The 23602-nt window shown below is 40.8% G+C and overlaps 1 protein-coding gene across 1 annotated transcript; it reads right to left on the bottom strand.

Annotated features, from left to right (window-relative positions):
• Positions 1-13329: 13329 nt before the first annotated feature.
• On the bottom strand, positions 13330-15027 carry LOC308679004 (general transcription factor II-I repeat domain-containing protein 2A-like; the record flags this gene model as incomplete). The annotated part of the gene is made up of 1 exon (XM_081346240.1): positions 13330-15027. The coding sequence occupies one exon, from the start codon at positions 15025-15027 to the stop codon at positions 13330-13332; it is 1698 nt and encodes a 565-aa protein (XP_081202366.1).
• Positions 15028-23602: the final 8575 nt, after the last annotated feature.

The raw sequence follows: 23602 nt of genomic DNA, 5'->3' as shown, positions 1-23602 counted from the left end.
ATAAAGAAGGCAGTGGCAAACTATTTCTGTAAAATCTTGCCAGGAAAACTGCAGGGGCTTGTCCAGGCAATATCCAATAATTGAGCAATATGTACACATAGAAATATACACAATATTATATATATTTGTGTGTATTCAAATATACATTGGATGTATATTTTTGAATATCTATGAAATTAATCAGTGACTTTTCTAAAACAGCTACTACCTTCAGTGATGTTATAAGGTCCAGAAAGTCTAGCTTCAATTTGACTTGTCAAAACATGGAATGATACTAGAAAAGCTACTAGTTACTAGCTACTACCTATAGTGTCATCTTGGGGGAAGAAGTTGAAACAGTTTATGTCCAGGAAGTGAGGGGTCTGTAGATATTTTCAGAGCCTTTTTTCCAGTTCATGCAGTATAAAGAACTGTAGTTTGGCAGCACCAGAAGAACCAGATGTTCCCCACCCCCAAATCTTGTGTTTCCATAAGATATAGCCTTACCTTCTCCTCCCGCCATCAATAGTAGTCTCTGCTGTCTTCACAAATGTGTAACCCCTCTCCATGATTTGCACTTTAAAATGACATCATTTTGTAAAACTTAAAGCCCAGAACTATGCAAACTTTAAAATGAAATGAAAAGAAATAATGAAATAAAACAATATACATGCATGCTTTATTATCTAGAAATTTTGAGCTCTATGTTTTTGAAAAAGTCAAATAGCGGTGAAATTAATAAGCATCCAATAAAAATAGCAAAAACAAGAACATAAGAGTAGCAATCAAATTCATAAAAATCTGAGGGGAGTGGTGTTTTTAGGATGTTAGGAATAATTCCTTTGCAAGTCTGGGATTTCTTTTAACCTGTTTGCAACCACTGCTTTATAAGATGCTTATGATGATTTTTTGGAAGAAAAAGACCAAACATCTTGTCATTAAAGTACCTAGAGTCTATTAGAAATAGTTGATATATTTATATGGTGTAATATAATCAGATAAGAAAAAAAAACAGTCCAAGTTCATAGTATAAGAAAAATGTCATTATTAGAGTTTTAAAATGAAAATGCAGAATTACAAGAAAAGTCATTCAGACAATTACACATGACCTGATCACTTCACAGCTTGATTACTCCAATGCACTTTACATAGGCTTGCCCTTGAAGAGTATCTAGAAGTTTTAGCTAGTTCAGAAGGTAGTAGCACAGTCAGTGATGGGCAAGCCTCAGTATTTATTTATTTATTTATTTTAATTCCATTTATATCCCGCCCTTCTCCGAAGACTCAGGGCGGCTTACAAGCTTAGCAATAGCCTTCATTCTATGTATATGCCTGCTTATTAGGGCTTTCACACACACACCAAGTGGCATTATTACAAAGTCAGCTTAATTGCCCCCAACAATATGGCTATATAACACCACTGCTTGGCAAACTGTACCGTTTCCCACTTTGCTCACAGGTGTAATTCAAACTACTTGTTGTTACCCATAAAGCCTACACAGCTTAGGCCATGTCTATTTGAAGGACCACTTATCTCCCATAGGCAGGGTTGGCACACTCCAGGTTCCTTTGAACAAACAATACTATCTATTGGGATCCCAAAAGTGTGTTTTCTCCATAGTAGTTCCTGCTCTCTGGAATAAGGTTCCTCTTAACATTCAAATGCCCCCATCCTGTTGGTGTTTGAAGAGCCTTCGCCTTCAAAGGCTTTCAAGACCTGGCTTTTCACCTAGGATTTTGGGGACAGTGGATGAAGCCTCCTTTTAGACTTTGTTCTTTTCCTTTGTCCCTATCTGGTTTTGTCATCATCCGTCTTTACCCATTTTTTTGTTTCTTGTTATTTTTCTTGTTTTCTTGTTTTAAACATTTTTAAGTTGCTGGGAATTGGGCAGCAAGTCAATTTAATTTATTATGATTGGTCATACCATCAGCAGATGTTTAGACTGCATTTGACATTTTTACCCATCTGTTGAGTTCTTCTCAAAAGCCTGGGAGAGACAGATGTTCTTTGATGTTCTTAAACACATTGTTGCATAATGGAAGCTGCTTCTTGCAACTGACTGATGATGTTCACGTGGTGTTCCAAATGTTTTGGGATTGCACTCAAGGTGCTTATCAGGTGCCCCAGTTATTCTCTGTCTACTTGCAGTAGATTTCTACTTGCATTCTATTTCTACTGCCTTGTATTTTATGATTTTCTCCAGTTTTTTTCTCTTCTAATCTGCTTTTTTCAGTCCTGCCACATCCACTATCCAGACTTTGTCTTTCTTATCAACAGTTGTTAAGTCTGGGGTGTTATGTGTTTGCCTGTTTGAATTCTAAAGTCCCTGAGCATTCTTGTTTTCTATTACTTCATCTGCTTTGTGATTCCCACCAGTTCTTGCCTGCAAGCAAATATTTCTTTCAGATATTCAGTGCACCACTATTGCTACTTTGTCATGCTGTTATTTATGTGATGTTTTCACAGTGGCTAACTAGGTGGTCTACTGTTTCATCAGTTTCTTTGCAGAGGTAGCACCATCTGTTGCTGCCTTCTCAATTTTGGCTATTTATGCATTTCTTCTCAATGCTTGATCTTATGTAACCAAAACGAATCCCTCTGTCTCTTCATCAACTTTCTTGCTCTTAACCATTGCCAGATCTTGCTGTTACCTGTTTTGCCTGTCAGCTTTGTGTGTGTGTCTCTCTCTGTGTGTTTGCCATGTCTCTTTTCATTTGGTCTCTCTTCTAGGTCAGTTTGGTCTGTTCAGTATTCAGTAAGCCTTCATGGTGGATTAGCTTCATGCATCTTCAAAGTTCTTTAGAAATTCTTGTAATGCCCTTTTTTCATCTTCAATTATCTAATATAGTTGCAATATTCCAAGCCCATCTATGGTCAAATGTAAGTAGAGTCTGTCAACATTGATGTGTGGATGAAAGGCATGATTCATTGTCATTATTTTTTTCTGGTCTTCCTTTACAGGGCTTGAGTCTAATGCAATCCATTGACTTTGGACTTTTAGATATTCTGCAATCTCATGATGTATTCACTTTCCATCTTATTCTTGACTTTAGTGTGCTTGATGTTGTCAGCTTGAAGGATGCCCAGGTATTTGTACCAGACTCTTGATGTTATTTCCATAGGGCATCTTGAATACTTCAATTTTCACTATTTTTCTCCTGTTGATGTTGACAGTGGCATATTTGTCCAATCCAAACTCCATTGCAATGTCTTGCCTGTATATATGGACAGTGCTGAGCAGTGATTTTATCTCAGATGGTGGTTTTCCATATAACTTCAAATTATCTATGTAAAGGAGGTGAAAAAGGCTGGCAAATGTTTTTGATGTTTGATAGCCATGGCCTGAGTTATTCAGTACTATGGACAGAGGAATCAATGCAATGATAACAATACTAGTGATAGTGAGTCTTCCTGAAAGATTCCTCTCTTGATATTAATCTCACCTGGTCTATTGCTATTGATCAGCAGTTATATCTTCCATTGTACCATTGATTTTTCCACAGAGCTTGTGATGTTTCTGCTGACTCTTGTTATTTTTAGGCACTTGATTATCCAATTATATGGCAGAGAGTCAATAATTGGTTATGCACTTATGCAATCTATCCAAGCAATATTCAAGTTGGTCTTCCTACTTTTGCAGTTTTCCAAAATCACTGTCAGTTAGGAACTTTTGTTCCTCTACTGTTTGGGCAGTTTGTTTCTTCTCAAGTGGAAAGAGCTTGTTTTCAACTAGATGCTGTTTCAACTAGCACATTTGGTAGTTTGAAAGTTGCTTAAACAAGTAATTGTCCTGTAACTTCCTGGTGCTATCCCTTTTGTATATCTTTTATTATCAAGTAGGGTTTGCCAGATGTTAAACACTTCAATTTCACCTTTTTGTAGTATATTAAACTGTTTGGCAGTGAATGGATGTAGACTAATTGTTTCAATGAAAAAATGATGCAGTTTATCTTTTCCTAGTGCTGACAAATTCTTTATCTACCTTGCCCTTTTGTGCACCATTCGATATATTTTTCATTTCAGCTTCTTTTTTTAATCCTCCGCTTTTATCGAAGCTTCAGGTTATCCTACATAACAGAACTGCACCATTTCTTCTTTGTCAGATGTTGACTGGTTCATTGTAATCTCACCGTGAATGGCTTTGTACAACTGTTTTTATTTATTTATTTATTCATTCATTCATTCATTCATTCATTCATTCATTCATTCATTTATTTATTTATTTATTTATTATTTGGATTTATAAATAAATTAAACCAAGTAGCCCTAAACAATAAAACACATTCTAAAATGTAAAATTTTAAATTTTAAATCTAAAATCTCAGTCCCTCAGTCCAGGCCAGCAAGTTTGAATAGCCAAGTCTTCAGGTCGCGGCGGAAAGAGTGAAGGTCGGGAGCCATCCGGAGCTCAACAGGGAGCTGATTCCAGATGGCAGGCGCGCCCACAGAGAATGCTCTCCCCCTGGGGGCTGCCAGTCGACATTCCCTGACCAACGGCAGGGAATTTGATTGAAATTGGAGATTCTGTCTATGGTGTACAGTTCGAACATCAAATCTGCTGATCTTCTTGGCAGTATTTGTTATTTGTTGCTTTATTATTTTATTGCTCCCTTGATCTTCCTTGTTTTTAAATGATATTTCTTGATAAAGTATTTTTTATTTTTTTAAAAAAATATGTTTTATTATTTTTTTTAACATAATCTCCTTAATATTCGGTAGACAGTGTGTTGTCTGGGTTTACATTTAACAAACATTCACTAACAATTAAATTCTATAATCTATAATCCACATGATAGCTTTACTTGATTTCCTCTTTATATTACTTATATCAAGAAATAAAATAAGATGTTCTAAACATTTTTACTGGTTAAGATCTTAGAGTTAATTACATTTAATGTATTTAAACCTATTTTTCTCATGTAAACCAACCCAATACTTTTACCTTTCTTAAGGAATAAGACTAAAAAGAGAAAGAATAAGAATAAGAAAAATAAAATAAAAAGTTAATATGTTACTTAAAATCCTTATTTCCTATAAGCTAACACATATTTATTTCCAATTTTTTTTCTTTTTTACCATAATTGAAAATATGTTTAATCTTGAAATATTCCATTTAATAAATCTAATCCTCTAGTCGTTTAGCTTTTAGTCAAAACATTTTAATCCATTTATAATTTTCTTAAAATCAATCACCTTTAGATATCTAAAACATTTCCTTTATATAGGCCATTCCAACTCTTTTATATTACTCATATCCAAAAATAAAAGAAAAAGGAGAAAGAAAAAGACAGTACTATATTACTTGAGGATCTCTTTCCTCATAAAGTCAAATTCACATCCAAAATTTTCCTGTTTTTTTAACCATTCTCAAATAGGTGTTTCTTTTTTTGAATATTGTCTCTGATAGGCCCCATCATCTATTTTCTTAATTTTCACTTTAGCCTTTTTCTTTTGCCCAATGTCTTTCTTAATCAATATGTTCTGCTGAGTCAAAGAATCTTTCCATATTCTTATAGGTGTTACTGTAGATATAAAAGGTAAAGGCATTTGTTAAAGGCATTTGCCTATTTATTTTTGTTAACAATCCTGTTCCTTCTTTTTCTCTCTGCTTCTCTTGTCATTTTTTGTCTCTCTAGTTTTAGTATTTTCCCTGACATTTCTACAGTCCATTTTATCCAGTCTTTTTTCCTATCCTAAAGTTTATTTTGTGGTGTTGAAATATAGGTTGTCTTTTCCAAATCCAGTATTTCTTGTAAGTTTTTTCCCACTTGGATTAAATCATGCATCTTTGTTTTGTAGGAATCTGTCTTTAAGTCTCTATCCTCAGATTTGTATTCAGTTATGTGTTTTATCTGTCCTTCTCTGTTGTATTTTCCTGAATTTTTTTGTAAAGTTGAATTAGAGATGAGTTGGTTTATATTTTCAAAGTTATTTTGGATTTCTTTGTGGTTTGAAATCATTGTTGTTTGAATTAGTTGCAACATGTCATATGTCTCCTCTTCATACACATTTATTTTTTCTTGGTAAGTTCTTTCTATAAATCTCTGATTTTCCATGATAACCAAGAATCCAAATTCCTCCCCCTCTGGAAATATCTTTGAGGTCAGAGTTAAATAGATGCTTATAATCCAGAGAGTTCAAAAAAGTTCTTTTTTTGTTCACTAAAGTTTGTAAGTCTCACTTTATCTGCAGCCCAGATTGTTTTCTTGTTTGTCACAGCTGTTCTCTATTGTTAAAGCTTTGAAGGTCACAAGTAGAGATTAGTTTTTTCCAGATTTTACCAAGTCTTGCATGAAAAGCTGACTGTGGCTCAGACCATGAGCTTCTCATTGCAAAGTTTAGGCTTAAACTGAAGAAAGTAGGGAAAAGCGCTAGGCCAGTCAGGTATGAATTAAATCATATCCTTGTTGAATATACAGTAGAGGTGACAAATAGATTTAAGGAATTAGATCTGATAGACAGAGTGCCTGAAGAACTATGGACAGAGGTTCGCAACATTGTACAACAGGTAGCAACAAAAACCATCCCAAAGAAAAAGTAATGCAAGAAAGCAAAATGGCTGTCTGAGGAAGTTTTGCAAATAGCTGAGGAAAGGAGGGAAGCGAAAGGCAAGGGAGAAAAAGAAAGATACGCCCAATTGAATGCAGAATTCCAGAGAATAGCTAGAAGAGATAAGAATGCCTTCTTAAATGAACAGTGCAAAGAAATAGAAGAAAACAATAGAATAGGGAGGACCAGAGATCTTTTCAAGAAAATTGGAGAGATGAAGAGAGATGAAGAGAGATGTTCAATGCACAAATGGGCATGATAAAGGACCAAAATGGCAGGGACCTAACAGAGGCAGAAGAGATTAAGAAGAGGTGGCAAAATTACACAGAAGAACTATGCAAGAATGAGCTTAACGTCCCTGATAATCACAATGAGGTGATCATTGACCTCGAGCCAGACATCCTAGAATGTGAAGTGAAGTGGGCCTTAGAAAAGATGAGCAACAACAAAGCTAGTGGAGGTGACAGTATTCCAGCTGAGCTATTCAAAATCTTAAAAGACGATGCAGTAAAAGTGCTACACTCAATTTGCCAGCAAATTTGGAAAACTCAACAGTGGCCACAGAATTGGAAAAGTTCAGTTTACATTCCAATTCCAAAGAAAGGCAGTGCCAAAGAATGTTCAAACTATCACACCATTGCACTCATTTCTCATGCTAGTAAAGTTATGCTTAAAATCCTACAAGCTAGACTTCAGCAGTATGTGGATCGAGAACTACCAGAAGTACAGGAAGGATTTCGAAGAGGCAGAGGAACTAGAGATCAAATTGCCAACATACGCTGGATCATGGAGAAAGCTAGAGAGTTCCAGAAAAACATCTACTTCTGCTTCATTGACTATGCTAAAGCCTTTGATTGTGTGGATCATAACAAACTGTGGCAAGTCCTTAAACAGATGGGTGTACCAGACCATCTTATTTGTCTCTTGAGAAACTTATATGAAGGCCAAGAAGCAACAGTGAGAACTGGACACAGAACCACTGATTGGTTCAAAATTGGGAAAGGATTCCGGCAAGGCTGCATACTGTCGCCTTGCCTATTTAACTTATATGCAGAGCACATCATGAGAAAGGCAGGGCTAGATGAATCCAAAGTTGGAATTAAGATTGCCAGAAGAAATATCAACAACCTAAGATATGCAGATGATACCACTCTAATGGCAGAAAGTGAAGAGGAACTGAAGAGTCTCTTGTTGCGAGTGAAGAAGGAGAGTGCAAAAGTTGGGTTGAAACTAAACATTAAGAAAACCAAGATCATGGCATCCGGCCCTCTCAATTCCTGGCAAATAGATGGGGAAGAAATGGAGGTAGTGACAGATTTTATTTTCCTGGGATCCAAGATCACTGCAGATGGGGACTGTAGCCAAGAAATTAAAAGAGGGAGGAAAGCCATGGCAAATCTAGACAGCACACTAAAAAGCAGAGACATCACCCTGTCAACAAAAGTGCGTATAGTCAAGGCTATGGTCTTCCCAGTTGCAATGTATGTCAGTGAAAGTTGGACCATAAAAAAGGCTGAGCGCCAAAGAATTGAGGCCTTTGATCTCTGGTGCTGGAGAAGACTCCTGCGAGTCCCTTGGACTGCAAGGCGATCAAACTGGTCAGTCCTAGAGGAGATCAACCCTGACTGCTCTTTAGAAGGCCAGATCCTGAAGCTAAAACTCAAATACTTTGGCCACCTAATGAGAAGGAAGGACTCACTGGAGAAGAGCCTAATGCTGGGAAAGATTGAGGGCAATAGAAGAAGGGGACGACAGAGAATGAGGTGGCTGGATGGATTTACTGAAGCAGTAGGCGTGAGCTTAAATGGACTCCAGAAGATGGTAGAGGACAGGAAAGCCTGGAGGAACGTTGTCCATAGGGTCGCGATGGGTCAGACACGACTTCGCAACTAACAACAAACAACAAAAGTTGCCAAGAGAAAGGGACGTGGTAGCTCAGTGGGTTACGACGCTGAGCTTGTCGATCAGAAGGTCGGTAGTTTGGCGGGTCGAATCCCGAGTGCCATGTAACAGAGTGAGCGCCTGTTACTTGTCCCAGCTTCTGCCAACCTAGCAGTTCAAAAGCATGTAAAAATACAAGTAGAAAAATAGGGACCACTACAGTGGGAAGGTAACAGCGTTCTGTGCACCTTTGGCGTCTAGTCATGCCAGCCACATGACCATGGAGACGTACTCGGAAAAGCGCTGGCTCTTCAGCTTTGAAACGGAGATGAGCACCGGCCCCTAGAGTTGGAAACGACTAGCACGCATGTGCGGGGGAACCTTTATCTTTACCTTTTTAGTTGCCAAGATGTCTTAAATGCACTAGTGTAGTGCGAGCAAATTTATGTTCTAACATTATTTGCACCAATTGTTGAGAGCAGACATTAGTGGAAAGATTCAAATATAAAGCAAAGTATGATAAAGAATTTTATAGCTGCAAAGGAATGGCTCATAGTCTGAGTACTAACATAAATTACTAAGCAGAAACTTATTAAGAAGATCAGAGAAGGCTACAGCAATTTACAGCTTATGTACTCTGTTTCCAAAATTACATGCTCAACAACCAGAACTGACATGAACAACCATGCTAACTACAGTAAGAGAAACAGGTGAAGAGCTAAGCAAGTTTTCAAATGCAAAGACAAGTACTGTACTTATGTAAGTATTGAGAAATACTTATCTAATACATTTTTCCTGGTACTTATGGCAGCTATTTACCTGTAAATAACAGTAAATCCGTAACAGTAAATTAAAAGGAAGAAAGGAAATAAACTAATGCCAAAACTGGATAAGTCACACAAGCAATCCAGAAATCCCAGACACATTAGGAAACAATGATGGTAGCTGGTTGCAGTCTAGTACTTCTGCACATCATTCGAGGAAGATAATTACCCCAATGCGAATGACTTAAAAAAATAATAATACAAAATGCATCTCCCCATGGCTTATCTAACTAATGACAAGTAATTCTGTCCAATCAGCTAGTCCTTACAAAAAACTCAATTAACTTTGCAAAAACTATTTATAATTCGCAATTATAAAAAAATATGTGAAAGCTTAATTATAACAAGATACAACAAAAAGAAGCACCTTCTGGATAAGGTCACGAGAAATGACTCACCCTAAAGAGGGGAAAGTTTGACTTGCCTTTTTATATAATTTTTATAATCTTTGCTTGAAATGCTCTTTTCCTGTTGTCAGAGTGATAATCTCTGGATAATTTCCCTATAATTATATAACAGTATTGCTACACAAATATCACTATTTATTAAAACATAGTAAAGGAGTAAATCGTTTTCTGAGGCTCACACTATCTCTTTGTCTCTAACTTATATCAGTTATTAATTTTACTCATTTTTGTGAGTTATTGGTGAAGTGCAGCACTAAGAAATATATCTGTATGATCATATTTGTGGAGATTCTTCAATGTGAGTAAATCAGTTGTCATTCATCCTTGATGCAAGGCTGTTGACACTGTTATACTTAACTCAGGGATTAAGTTAAATTACTTTATCAAGTTTAATAGGGAGCTAATTCTTGCATGGGGACAGAAAGAAGTATGGCTTCAGTTCTTAACTTTATTTAACAAAAAGCTTCATATTTAACATTCATGTGTTAGATGTCAGACACATATTCTGATATACTCACTACTATGTTATAATGTGTTCATGAGATTGTTCTCCATATTTCCGAGATCCAGTTTTTATTAGCTCACTGGGAAATTTTACTACACTTGTCAATCAATCTTTTCACTTTGATTCTGATTTGATTTTCAGTTCCAGTTATCTCCCCTTTTGAACTGCTTGCCTTATTATGTTTGATAGAAATTTTGGAATTTATGTTCCTAATGCATTCTGTGCTGCAAAATCAGGCTACAATTGAAGTTTAGGAGACCTGGGAAAATACAGTATTGTAGACAAAGCCAAACAACTGTGAAATCTGAATTTATTAATCTGTATTTTATTCAAAGAGTATATAAGACCATATAAATATAAATGAAAAAATATTACAAATGTAAATGATTATTGTATGTTTAACTGCTTACTGTTTTGAACAAGAAAGTGTTTTGAGCACAGAAAGTGTAAGCAAAGACACTAATAAGCACATTAAAATTATAGTGTCATGGTTCCATAGATCAGACCAGTAAAAACAGAACTCCAAGATAAAAGGTTTCCTTAAGGAACATACTTATTGGCTACAAAGTATCGGCATCAAAAGTGAAACTAAGACTGGAGTTCTCTCCCAAATGTTACAAAGTTACAAAGTTGAACTTCCAACCCCATTATTGTGTCATAAATCACATTCCCCAATAAATTACTTTGGCGGGCTTTCTAATGGAAAGCTCACCCACCAAAACCCAAGCAGCAATGACCTTGGTTCCCACAGGACAATTTATTGTTTAGTCTAACTTTAGAATCACTCCTCCCTCCTCCCATTATTGTGGCAACCAAAAATGAAGCAGAAATGGCTTCAGCCAAGTTCGTTGCAGCATTGACATATAGCAAGAGCACACAAAACGAATATCCCAATCTTTTAACAAAATTATTTAACTAAAGACATTCAATTTTTCCACCAAAAGACACATTCTGGGCGGATATGATATTGTTGCCATTACAGAAACATGGTGGGACGAAACCCACAAATGGAACACACAGCTAGAGGGATTTAAATTATTTAAAAGAAATAGACTAAACAAAAGAGGAGGTGGAGTTGCTCTCTATATAAGAAATAACTTTATCTCTACAGAAATAGAGCACAACAATGATGAAAACTGTAAACTTGAATGTATTTGGGTCAATATAAAAGGGGAAAAAATGACATTGCCATAGGTGTATACCAGGGGTAAGCAACCTGAATCGGTGAAAGAGCCACTTGGAACCGGTTCTCTCACTAAAAAAACCCCTGGGAGCCGCAAAATACGCGTGCGCATGCGCACGTGCATGCACGTGCACAGAACAGGATTTCATTAAAGTGGAGCTTACCTAAGCAAGACATACACCAGAGAGGAGGCTGAGCAAATTTCCCCCGCCTTGCCAGGCAGGCAAACAGACGCTTCAAACACACACACACACACACACACACACACAAACACGAGGAAAAGGTGCAGAGTAAATTTCCCCCTCTATCCCCAGAGGCGAAACAAAGCAGAGAGGCGAAGAATGTGGAAGAAAAGGAAGGAAAGAAGAAACCTTCAGCAAAGCAGCTTCCATGCAGAAGAAACACATTTGCACTTATGTGAGCAGGCATGTCCCCCCCACAAGCAGCTCCCCCTCCCCTCAGCCTCCCCTGAGCCAGAAAACACCCTGCCTTAATTGCAGGCAAAACCTGCAGAAAGCCCAACCAGCCCGTGCAGATGCGCTGCCTGCTCGCCTTTCCAAGGCACTCCAGCCCAGATTCTTTGCTCCCTTTTAGCTGGACAACCTTTAAAATTGGCTCCCCCCTCCTTCTCCAAGGCAAGCTGCCCTCCTCTCCATCCTGCGCCCCCACTCCCAAAGAGTTTGGCTGGCAGTTTGTCAATCACAGCTCTTCCTCCTCCTCATCCCCCTCCCCAATCCAGCTTCAGCACAGAGTTTTTGCCTGAAGAAGAAACGGGGCGCTCCCCCCCTTTTCCCATCACTTCTTTGGTGCGTGTTTGCTGGGAGCCCACCCAGATTTGAACACCCTGGCGTCCCCGTTTCTCACCAAAAACAAAACATTGGGAGCTGCAAAATTTATGAAATCAATGAACTTCTACAAAGAAAATTTTTTATTTCTGTATACATCAAAAACATTTTGAACTTCCAAAAAAAGTCACTGGGTCGAAGGTTTACTTTCAAATAAAATACTCAATGTCCATTTGAGTCCTCCTCATATTTATTAAATAAAAAGACAAACTTAACTTTTCCCCATGCAGCAAACCCAAAATGCTGTCTGCTTGTCATTCTGTCCGTCCGCCCATCTGCCCACCCGCCCATCTGCCTGCCAGTCCATCTGCCCATCACCCTCTTGTCTGTCCATCCGCGCATCCGCCCGCCAGTCCATCTGCCATCTGTCCACCAGTCCATCTGCCTGCTCATCCGTCCATCTGCCCGTCTGTCCATCTGTCCATCCGTCTGCCCATCCACCTGTCCATCTGCCCATCTGCCAGTCCATATGTCTGTACTGTAGTGTCGTCAGCTGACAATGAATAAAAAAGGTCTATTTCAGTGAACATCAAATAAATATTTGCAAAATAATAGCCAATTTTTATTTCAGCATGCAACAGAAACATTTTGAACTCTAAAAAAAGACACTGGGTTAAATGTTAATTTCAAATATAATACTCAATGTCTATTTGAGTCCTCATATTTATGAAATAAAAATCCAAACTTAACTTATCCGCCTGCAGCAAACCCAAAATGCTGTCTGCTTCTGTCGTTTTGTCCATCTGTCCACCCGTCTGCCCGCCAGTCCATCTGCCCATGCTTCTGCTTGTCTGTCCGTCTGCTCGTCCACCAGTCCATGTGCCCGTCTGCCAGTCCATCTACCCATGTGTCTGCTTGTCCGTCCGTCTGCTTGTCCACCAGTCCGTGCCCGTCTGCCAGTCCATCTGCCCATGCGTCCGCTTGTCCGTCCGTCTGCTTGTCCACCAGTCCATGTGCCCATCTGCCAGTCCATCTGCCCATGCGTCCGCTTGTCTGTCCGTCTGCTCGTCCACCAGTCCATCTGCCCGTCTGCCAGTCCATCTGTAGTGGAGTGTGCAGTCAGCTGGCAAGGAATAAAAAAAGCACTCTTTCTCTGAAGAACATCAAATATATATTTGCAAAATAATAGCAAATTAAAATAATTATTTTACCTGGTTAATGTGATTTTTGCTTCTCAACATCAGCACACAGCACCTGCATATCAGGGCTGTAAGACGTCACCTTCATTTTTAAACAAGATTGCAGGTTGTTGTCTGTGAGGTGTGAGCGATATTTGTTTTTAATGTAGTTCATACTGGAGAAGACCTGTTCACATACATATGTAGATCCGAAGATTGACAGGACTCCAAATGCATATTTCTTCATATTTCTGTACGTGCTGGGGAGGGCATTCCATGTATCAAATATAAGCTTGTCCTGTTTGGGAAGGTTTTCAATATCACTCCATTTGTGATTCAGTGCAAGACTGGCCTTCTGACGGGCAACATCTTCAAGAGCATCTGTCAAGCGTTGGAACTTTGATGCCCATATCTCTTTGTCGGCTATGTCTGCAAGTTCCATCTCCAGATCAGGTTGACTTACACCTGCAAATGCAGTCATATTCAATGCAGATGGATCGCTGGTCAGGGGAGTGACAGGGAAAGATAATGTATTTTTTTCCTCTCTGAACTCACAGAATCGCTTCCCAAACGATGTTTGCATTGCAATCATTGCAGACTGCAAATACTCTGAATTTATCACATTGCTACCTTGTTTGAACTCTCTCAAAGAGGGGAAGTGAGACAGTGTACCTCTCTGTAAATCTCTGTCAAACACTGTCAACTTGCGTTCAAATGCCATAAGTTCCTCCAGCAAGTGCAGGGCTGTGCCTCCTTTACCCTGAAGACTTGTGTTCAGCTTGTTCAGGTGTGCTGTCATATCTACCATGAAGTACAGCTTTTCCAGCCACCCTGGATGTTCCAGCTCAGGATAGGTGAGCCCTTTGCTGCCCAGGTACGTTTTCACCTCTTCCAGACACTCAGCAAAGCGTTTTAGCACCTCCCCTCTGGACAGCCACCTGACTTTGTTGTGCAGCAGGAGATCAGAATACGTACTTTCCACCTCCTCTAGTAGCAAACGGAACTGACGGTGATTTAAACCTTGTGCCATTATTTTATTGACAATCTGAATGACAAGGTTCATCACGTCTGTGCATTCTGGAGGAAATGTTTGAGCGCACAATGCCTCTTGGTGCAGGATGCAATGAAATGTTAGCAGCTTTCTACCCAGCGACTTCTGCAGTAAAGCCACAAAGCCCTTCTGCGCTCCTGTCATACTCGGTGCCCCATCAGTAGCCACTGACACAAGGTGGGTGGTGTTGATTTCATTGGTTCTAAAATAATCCAAGACAGCCTCACAGATGTCCTCTCCCCTTGTTTGGCCTTTCAGTGGTATCAACTCAAACATTTCTTCCTGTGGCCCAGCAGAGTTCACATATCGGCAGAACAGCGCTATTTGTTCAATATCACCTGTGTCTTTGGATGCATCACAGGCAATTGAGTATGCCTCAGCTGAATTGATGTCTTTAATTTGCTGTCTGGTGATGTTTTCTGCCATTTTTAGGGTTCTGTCTTTAACAGTCTTCGCAGAGAGGGGCATATCTCTGATTTTCTCCACAATTTCACTCTTGTTTTTGAAGTCTGAGAATAGATGTTCTGAAATCTTAATGAATGATTCCTTCATATATTCTCCATCTGTGAACGGCTTCCCGTGCCTGACTATTTCCTGAGCAGCCACAAAACTAGCATATGTAGTTGAACTTGCAGACGTCACCCACTTCTTAAATTGATTCTTGCTCTGATCAACCTTCTGCATCAATTCTGAAACGGCTTTTTTTCTCTCTTCTCCTTCTGGGTATTTTTCAGCAAAGGTTGTGTTTTATTTTGGAAATGTCTTGCAACATTAGACTTCTTGTTGTTTGCAAATTTCTCACCACATATTAGACATACTGGTAAACCAGTCTTGTCAGTGGTGAAAGCAAATGAATGTGCCCATTCATCATTAAACACTCTGTGTTCTTCCGAATTTTTTCTTCTCTTGGATGATTTGTCCATGGTTGGCCTATTGAGGGGCAAACAGCAAAATAAATCTCATGCTGGTGGGTGTCGCACGGTGGCAATTATAGCCAGTATTGTGAATCAAATAATGTAAGAACCAGTTTCCTGCAAAGATTCTCCCCCCACACACAGAGCACCCAGCCTCCACTACTCCCCCCCACCCGATGGAGCGTTCCACTGCCACTGCTGCTTCCCCCCAGGACAGAGCGCTCCACCGCTGCTTTACCCAGTGGCAAAGGTGGAGGTTGGGAGGCAGTGGCAGGACATAGCCCGGGCATGGCCAAGCAAACCGCAGCAGCAAAGCTCGTCCTCCCCCCACACACACTCAAGGTGCAGAAGGCAAGTGAACATGAGCAAGAAGCACAGCCAGCTTATTTTTTGAGAGCCATGATCCCCCCTCCCCAGCCAGCCAGCTCTTCATGAGTTTAACATGGACATTAAAATGCTTCACCATCTTTATCGATATCACAAAAAAAGTTTAAGAACTTTAATTGTGCTTGATCAGGTGCACTCATTTTCATCCAGTCACTCTCTTGGCCCCACCCTCTGAAAGCCAGAGGACTCACAACGATCCACACTGAGAGGATCCTGCAATGTAATCTGAGCTGTCATAACCTTTCATTCCAGCAGGATTATAGCAGGTTATTCTCTGTCTCTCTTTGTCTCTTTCTCTCTGTCTCTGTCACATTTAAGTCCTATTTTTCAAATATTTATATTAAGGATTATACATGAAAATAGTAAAAGCCAGTGCAAACTATAAAAACCACAAATAGAAAAATACAAAAGAAAAAAAAGGGATGTGTGTGTGTAGAAAAGGAAAGGAGAAAGGGGAAAAAAACCCTTTCTCCTTCATCCCAACAAGTAAAAACAATTTTAGCAGCTAATCTACCATCTTTAAATACAGCCATACCTCATCTCTTAATTAAACAAACATCAAAATATTTCATTAAAGTTCTTTACTAAAAGTCTAGTAAGGACAACCCCATATATTCATATTCTCCTTCTCTCTCTCTCCCTCCCCCCCTCCCTGCCACTTACTTGGAAAGTAGGACAGTCACCTGAGGAATAAACAGGCCTTTTCTTTAGTCAGCAGTATTCCAGCAGTTTTCAAAAAATCACTGTTAATAGACGAATACCTTTTTGTTAAGCCATTTTATTTGGTTGAGTTGCATTTGTGTTGTTAAATGAGACATTTGTTTAATGAGTTTTGCTCCATTTTGCGACCTTACCACCATTGCTAAGTGAATCACTGCAGTTAGTATTCAGGTTGTTAAGTGAATCTGGTTTCCCCTTGTGACGGGTAGGCAGCCTTGGCTGTTTTATGAGTCCTGGGCTTAAACTCCCAGAATTCCTGAGCCAGCATGGAAACCTCTCCATTTCTCCTCAGCATGGCTGGCTCAGGAATTCTGGGAGTTTAAGCCCAGGACTCATAAAAGAGCCAAGGTTGCCTACCCGAGTCCTTGGGGCTGGCAGCCCCACCTGCGCCTCCTTACCCAGGTTCTTAAGGTAAAATCCTTTTTAAAAAGCCAGGCTTGCACACAGGTGGCTGTGAGCAGCTCCAAGACCGTTTCCCCTCAGCTGCTTGGGAGCGAGTAAACGCCCCTCCCATTTGGTGACTGTTATTATTCATTTATAAGCAAAAGAAGAAAAACAGAAAAATCGAAGAGATAAAAAGGGGAAAAAAACAAAATACACCTTTGAAAAAGTGAAAAGGAGGGGATGGGGAAGGGGTTCTCTGAAGGATTCTGAGGAGGGGGGGAGGGGGGTGCAGACGGAGAACGGGGAGACACCAAGAAGGGGAGATGAGGGGGGAGAGAGAGAGAGGGGGGAAGGGGGGAAAAACACCCAAATATCCCCACGGGGGTTATGGAACCTCTTTACAGATCAAGGAGGGGGCAGGGGAGCTGGGAAAAAGGGGAAGAAATAGGGCTGCTAGCCTCGGCGACGAGAAGGAAGGGAGGGAAGCGCGCATTCTTCCTCGCCGGGGCTGCTAGCCTCGGCGACGAGAAGGAAGGGGGGGAAGCGCGCCTTCTTCCTCGCCGGGGCTGCTAGCCTCAGCGACGAGAAGGAAGGGGGGGAAGCGCGCCTTCTTCCTCGCCGGGACTGCTAGCCACGGCGAGAAGGAAGGGGGGGGAAGCGCACTTTCTCCCTCGCCGGGACTGCTAGCCACGGCAAGAAGGGGGGAAGCGGGCCTCGGCGACGAGAAGGAAGGGGGGGAAGAGCGCCTTCTTCCTCGCCGGGGCTGCTAGCCTTGGCGACGAGAAGGAAGGGGGGGAAGCGCGCCTTCTTCCTCACCAGGGCTGCTAGCCTTGGCGACAAGAAGGAAGGGGGGGAAGCGCGCCTTCTTCCTCACCGGGGCTGCTAGCCTTGGCGACAAGAAGGAAGGGGGGGAAGCGCACTTTCTCCCTCGCCGGGACTGCTAGCCACGGCAAGAAGGGGGGAAGCGGGCCTCGGCGACGAGAAGGAAGGGGGGGAAGAGCGCCTTCTTCCTCGCCGGGGCTGCTAGCCACGGCGACGAGAAGGAAGGGGGGGGGAAGCGCGCCTTCTTCCTCACCGGGGCTGCTAGCCTTGGCGACGAGAAGGAAGGGGGGGAAGCGCGCCTTCTTCCTCACCAGGGCTGCTAGCCTTGGCGACAAGAAGGAAGGGGGGGAAGCGCGCCTTCTTCCTCACCGGGGCTGCTAGCCTTGGCGACAAGAAGGAAGGGGGGGAAGCGCACCTTCTTCCTCGCCGGGGCTGCTAGCCTTGGCGACGAGAAGGAAGGGGGGGAAGCGCGCCTTCTTCCTCGCCGGGGCTGCTAGCCTTGGCGACGAGAAGGAAGGGGGGGAAGCGCGCCTTCTTCCTCACCAGGGCTGCTAGCCTTGGCGACAAGAAGGAAGGGAGGGAAGCGCGCCTTCTTCCTCACCGGGGCTGCTAGCCTTGGCGACAAGAAGGAAGGGGGGGAAGCGCGCCTTCTTCCTCGCCGGGGCTGCTAGCCTCGGCAAGGAGAAGGAAGGGGGTGCGAAGGAAGCAGTTAAAAAAACAAAGAGGTTTGTGGGTAGCCCACAAACGGTTTGTGGGCGGTCCCACAAACCAACCAATCAATTTAAACTTTTCAAGTTTTTTTGTGAGAAGTTTAAATTGATTAAATTTTTTTAGTGCCACTTTTTTCCCAAAAGTAAACATGGCAGAGGGAGGAGGCCTGGGAGCCGCATGGGACGGCTCAAAGAGCCGCATGCGGCTCCGGAGCCGCGGGCTGCCGACCTGTGGTGTATACTATAGGCCACCCAACCAAACAGAGGAAATAGATGAACTTTTTGCTAGTCAGTTACCTAAGGTATGTAGGAAGCGCATCATAATAGTAATGGGGGACTTTAATTACCCTCATATCAACTGGGAGACAAATTCTGCACCAAGTGGAAGATCTAACAGATTCCTGACAAACCTAGCAGACAACTTTCTCTCCCAAAAAGTAGAGAAGGGAACTAGGGGATTAGCCATATTGGATTTAATTCTCACTAACAGAGATGAAATGATAGAAAGTGTCGAAGCCACAGGAACCTTGGGGGGAAGTGATCATGCAATATTGGAATTCAACATTATGGAAGCACAAGCAATAGAATACAGCCAAACTAAAGTCTTGGTCTTTAAAAGAGCTAATTTCAATAAACTTATAGAGACCTTGGGAAGAATTCCATGGATGAGAATCCTAAAGGGGAAAACAACTCAAGAAGCTTGTGAAATTTTGAAAAGTGAGATAATAAAGGCCCAGTCTAGCACAATACCAACAAAGAAGAAAAATAACAGCTTTCAAAGGTAACCAGCATGGCTGCATAAAGAACTCTCTGATAAACTGAAAGACAAAAGGGACAAGTATAGGAAGTGGAAGGAGGGGCACATAACTAAGGCAGAATATCAGCAAACAGCCCGTGCCTGCAAAGATGAAGTGAGGGAAGCTAAGGCTCAAAATGAACTAAGCCTTGCGACCAAAGTCAAAAATAACAAAAAAGCTTCTTTCAACATATAAGAAACAAGAAAAAAGTTAAGTAAATGATAGGTCCATTAGTGGGGGAAAGTGGCAAGAAGGTGACAACCAACAGGGAGAAAGCAGAACTATTTAACTCGTTTTTTGCATCTGTCTTTACACAAAGGGAAAAAACAGTCCAACCTACCAAAACCAGTGCTATAAAAAACAGAATAGAAACGCAAGTTAAGATAGGCAAGAAAATGGTAAGTGAGCACCTGTCTAGCCTAGACGAGTTCAAATCACCAAGACCAGATGGATTACACCCCAAGGTTCTCAAGGAACTGGCAGACGTGATCTCAGAACCACTGAACTATATTTTTCAAAGATCCTGGAGCACTGGGGAACTACCAGAGGACTGGAAGAGAGCTGATGTAGTTCCCATCTTCAAAAAAGGGAAAAAACCAGATCCAGGAAACTACAGACCTATCAGCCTGACCTCAATACCTGGGAAGATTCTGGAAAAGATAATCAAACAACAAATCAGCGAACACCTTGATGCGAACAAACTTATCACTAAAAGCCAACATGGGTTTGTCAAAAACAGATCATGCCAGACAAACCTTATTGCATTCTTTGACCAAGTGACAAAACTGGTGGACAAGAGGAATGCTGTAGATATAATTTACTTGGACTTCAGTAAGGCATTTGATAAAGTAGATCACAACCTACTACTTGATAAGATAGAAAAATGTGGGTTAGATAGCATCACCACCAGATGGATTCGAAGCTGGCTGACAGGCCGTACTCAGCGTGTGGTCCTCAATGGAACTGCATCTACATGGAAGGAAGTGTGTAGTGGGGTGCCCCAGGGCTCTGTTCTGGGCCCAGTGCTGTTCAACATCTTCATCAACGATTTGGATGAGGGGATAGATGGGGAACTCATCACATTTGCAGATGACACCAAGCTGGCAGGAATAGCCAATACTCCAGAAGATAGGCTTAAGATACAGGAGGATCTGGACAGACTCGAACACTGGGCACTATCTAACAAAATGAAATTCAATTGTGAAAAAAGTAAGGTTCTGCATTTAGGCAGGAAAAATCAAATGCACAGGTATAGTATAGGTGGTACCTTGCTTGATAGTAGTAACTGTGAGAGGGATCTCGGAGTCCTAGTGGACAATCACTTAAATATGAGACAGCAGTGTGCTGTAGCTGCCAAAAAAGCCAACACAGTGCTAGGCTGCATTAACAGAGGAATAGAATCAAGATCACGTGAAGTACTAATACCACTTTACAATGCTTTGGTAAGGCCACACCTGGAATACTGCATCCAGTTTTGGTCACCATGATGTAAAAAAGATGTTGAGACTCTAGAAAGAGTACAGAGAAGAGCAACAAAGATGATTGGGGGACTGGAGGCTAAAACATATAAGGAACGGTTGCTGGAATTGGGTATGTGTTGTTTAATGAAGAGAAGGGTGAGGGGTGACATGATAGCAGTGTTCCAATATCTCAGGGGCTGCCATAAAGAAGAGGGAGCCAAACTATTCTCCAAAGCACCTGAAAGGAGGACAAGAAGCAACGGATGGAAACTAGTCAAGGAGAGAAGCAACCTAGAACTAAGGAGAAACTTCCTGACAGTTAGAACAACTAACCAGTGGAACAACCTGCGTCCAGAAGTGGTGAATGCTCCAACACTGGAAGTTTTTAAGAAGAGACTGGACAGCCATTTGTCTGAAATGGTATAAGGTTTCCTGCCTTAGCAGGGGGTTGGACTAGATGACCTCCAAGGTCCCTTTCTTCTTCTTCTTCTTCTTCTTCTTCTTCTTCTTCTTCTTCTTCTTCTTCTTCTTCTTCTTCTTCTTCTTCTATTATTATTATTATTATTATTATTATTATTATTATTATTATTATTATTATTATTAATTATTATTATTATTATTAATTATTCTCAGAATAACTATCAGTATGGTCCATAAGACAGCAAAACAGTCCACCTCCAGAATGGAAAATTTTGGATATCTGTACCTTATTATCTGACAATTCAGTTAGATTACAAAATACTGTTCTTATCAATGACTTAGAATGGTGCATGAGACGACTGATCTGAAATCTCTTAGAGATTTGCCAAGTTAGGTTTCAGGTCTGGCACCAGGCATGGCCATAGAGTAAGGTAATGTATTAAGTTATTGTTATCTGACCTAGCCTAACCTATCAAGATCCTGACACACATATATGATCACATGATTAAATGTTTTTTTTCTGAGGAAGGCACAATGTGATTTGAAAGTAGGGAGAATTGAATTTAGCCCCTTTTATAGGATTATTCTCTGATTATATAAAATTTCACAGAACAACCCGTCTCTTCAATGCTATTTGATCCATATGTCCCAGACATTTATTAGATCCTGATGGTTTTCAAACAATGCTTACAGAATTTCTTGAATAGTTTACTGGCAGTTTGATGAAGACTCGGGTTGCCTGTTATAACAGAAAAGTCATCTTTACATTAGATTGGATTGTCCTGGAACAACCTTTCCCTCCTTGTTCCTCTAAGTCACTTAGGGATATGAAAAAGCAGAGGAGATGCCTAGAGCACTCTTGGAGAATGACCGTCTCAAATGGCATGAAGTACTAGTAAGAACTCATATTCAAAGTTATACAGTGGCTGTCAAATGCCAAAAACTGCTGAATTCCGCTCAGTAGCCCTTTATAATGGAACCCATTCCTCCTAGGAAAGGAGGATCTCCAAGAACATAGGGAAGTGATATTGTGAAAAAAAAACTTGCAATATTGGGTATGTGGGAAGAATCCAGAGAAAGAAATATTTTGGGAAATATTAAAAAGGCAGAATATATTTATCCAAAGGAATAATGGAGAAGATCTTAAAGGCAGAAAAGCAAGCCCAGTTTTCTCAATAGCCCCAAGCAGAAACTAGGCAGAGGCCAGCTTTTAGAAATACAAATTCAATAATCCACTCAAGAAGGTTGGGGCCAGGAAGCTAGAAGCTATGAGATTAGGAAGACAAAGATCTCTAAAATCTACGTACCCACCCAAACTCTAAAAGATACGACCTTTAGGGACATAATAGGATTAACCCACCAATATCAAAAGGGCACACTTCGACATAGGTCAAAGTACATGACACAGGAAATACAAAGCCTCAAACGGGAATAGGAACAACCTCAAAAGCCCAAGAAAGTATAAAAACCCACCACTCCCAACAACATGTGGTCAGCATTCCCAGAGCCATGCTTCTGTCTGGCTCTGCTCTTCAATAAACTCCAACCTTTTTTCTAAAGCAGTCTCCATATTGTTTATTTCCAGCTTGGACTGGACCCTGACGAAGATTTTTCTTTCAACAGGTAGATACAATTGCCTAATTCAAGCACAGTATGGATCTGATTAGAACCAAAGGGAATAACTCGATTTTTGTTTTGCAGTCACCTGGAATTGGTTTGAACCTGTTAAGTCTTGATCAAGCAGCTAGAGCGCTGTATGTTGACTATATTATACCATTTCTCAATAAGATCCATGCCTCTGATCCAAGGAACAGAGAATGACACGGGCTGCATATAAACTTAAAGAAAAGGAGCAATTGAAACAGAAGATAGATTCTGGTTCTACAATACAAGGTCCTGTTACTACTGAGGCGGTGGAAGGAGCAAGACCGAAGAGACCAACTGAGGATCTTCAGGCATTGTTCTATAGGCTTATTATTATTATTCTTGTAGAAAGGAAAGGCCCACTGATAAATTAAAAATCTTTGTGGTCTGCAAAGGAATGCTGGTGGGCTAATCAATGATTTGGTGACTAGAGGAGCATCTACAGTGCTGGAGCTTGTGGTCATGGTAAGCCATGGAGGCACTAGGCAACATGACTTTCAGGGCAGTGGTGGTGATTTTATTACTTTAAAAAAAGAAGTCTGTGCTCTGTCCAAGGGTGCTTGGTAGGCTGCATGTACAGGACTGGTCTAGAATTTATTTTGGAGCATTCAACTATCTAGAGCAGGCATGTCAAACTCATTTTGTTTGAGGCAACCTTTTATAAAAGAATTGCCATTAATTTGTTTTAATAAAATAATTTAAATCAATTTTTCACTTGATTTCAAATTAAATGAATGAGATTTTTTTAGTACAATTGCCAAATGCAATAAACTGGTTTTAGGTATGTTACTGGAAGGAAAAAGCAATCCCTGTTGCGTTACTGATCCCAGAGAAACATTTGCATGTATGCAGGTATCTTTAGGGTGCCATAGTTATGAATGAGAAATATTGGTTGCAAAGTTGGCATTTCTGGATGTAATACAGATATTTTGGACTTATTTTTGTTTCTTTGCATGTTTGATATTTTTAAAAAGGCATATGCTACTGACTATGCTTATGCA

This window comes from Vipera berus (assembly GCF_964194415.1).
Source record: "Vipera berus genome assembly, chromosome: Z".
NCBI classification, from domain to species: domain Eukaryota; kingdom Metazoa; phylum Chordata; class Lepidosauria; order Squamata; family Viperidae; genus Vipera; species Vipera berus.
This window is presented reverse-complemented; position numbering and strand designations above follow the sequence as displayed.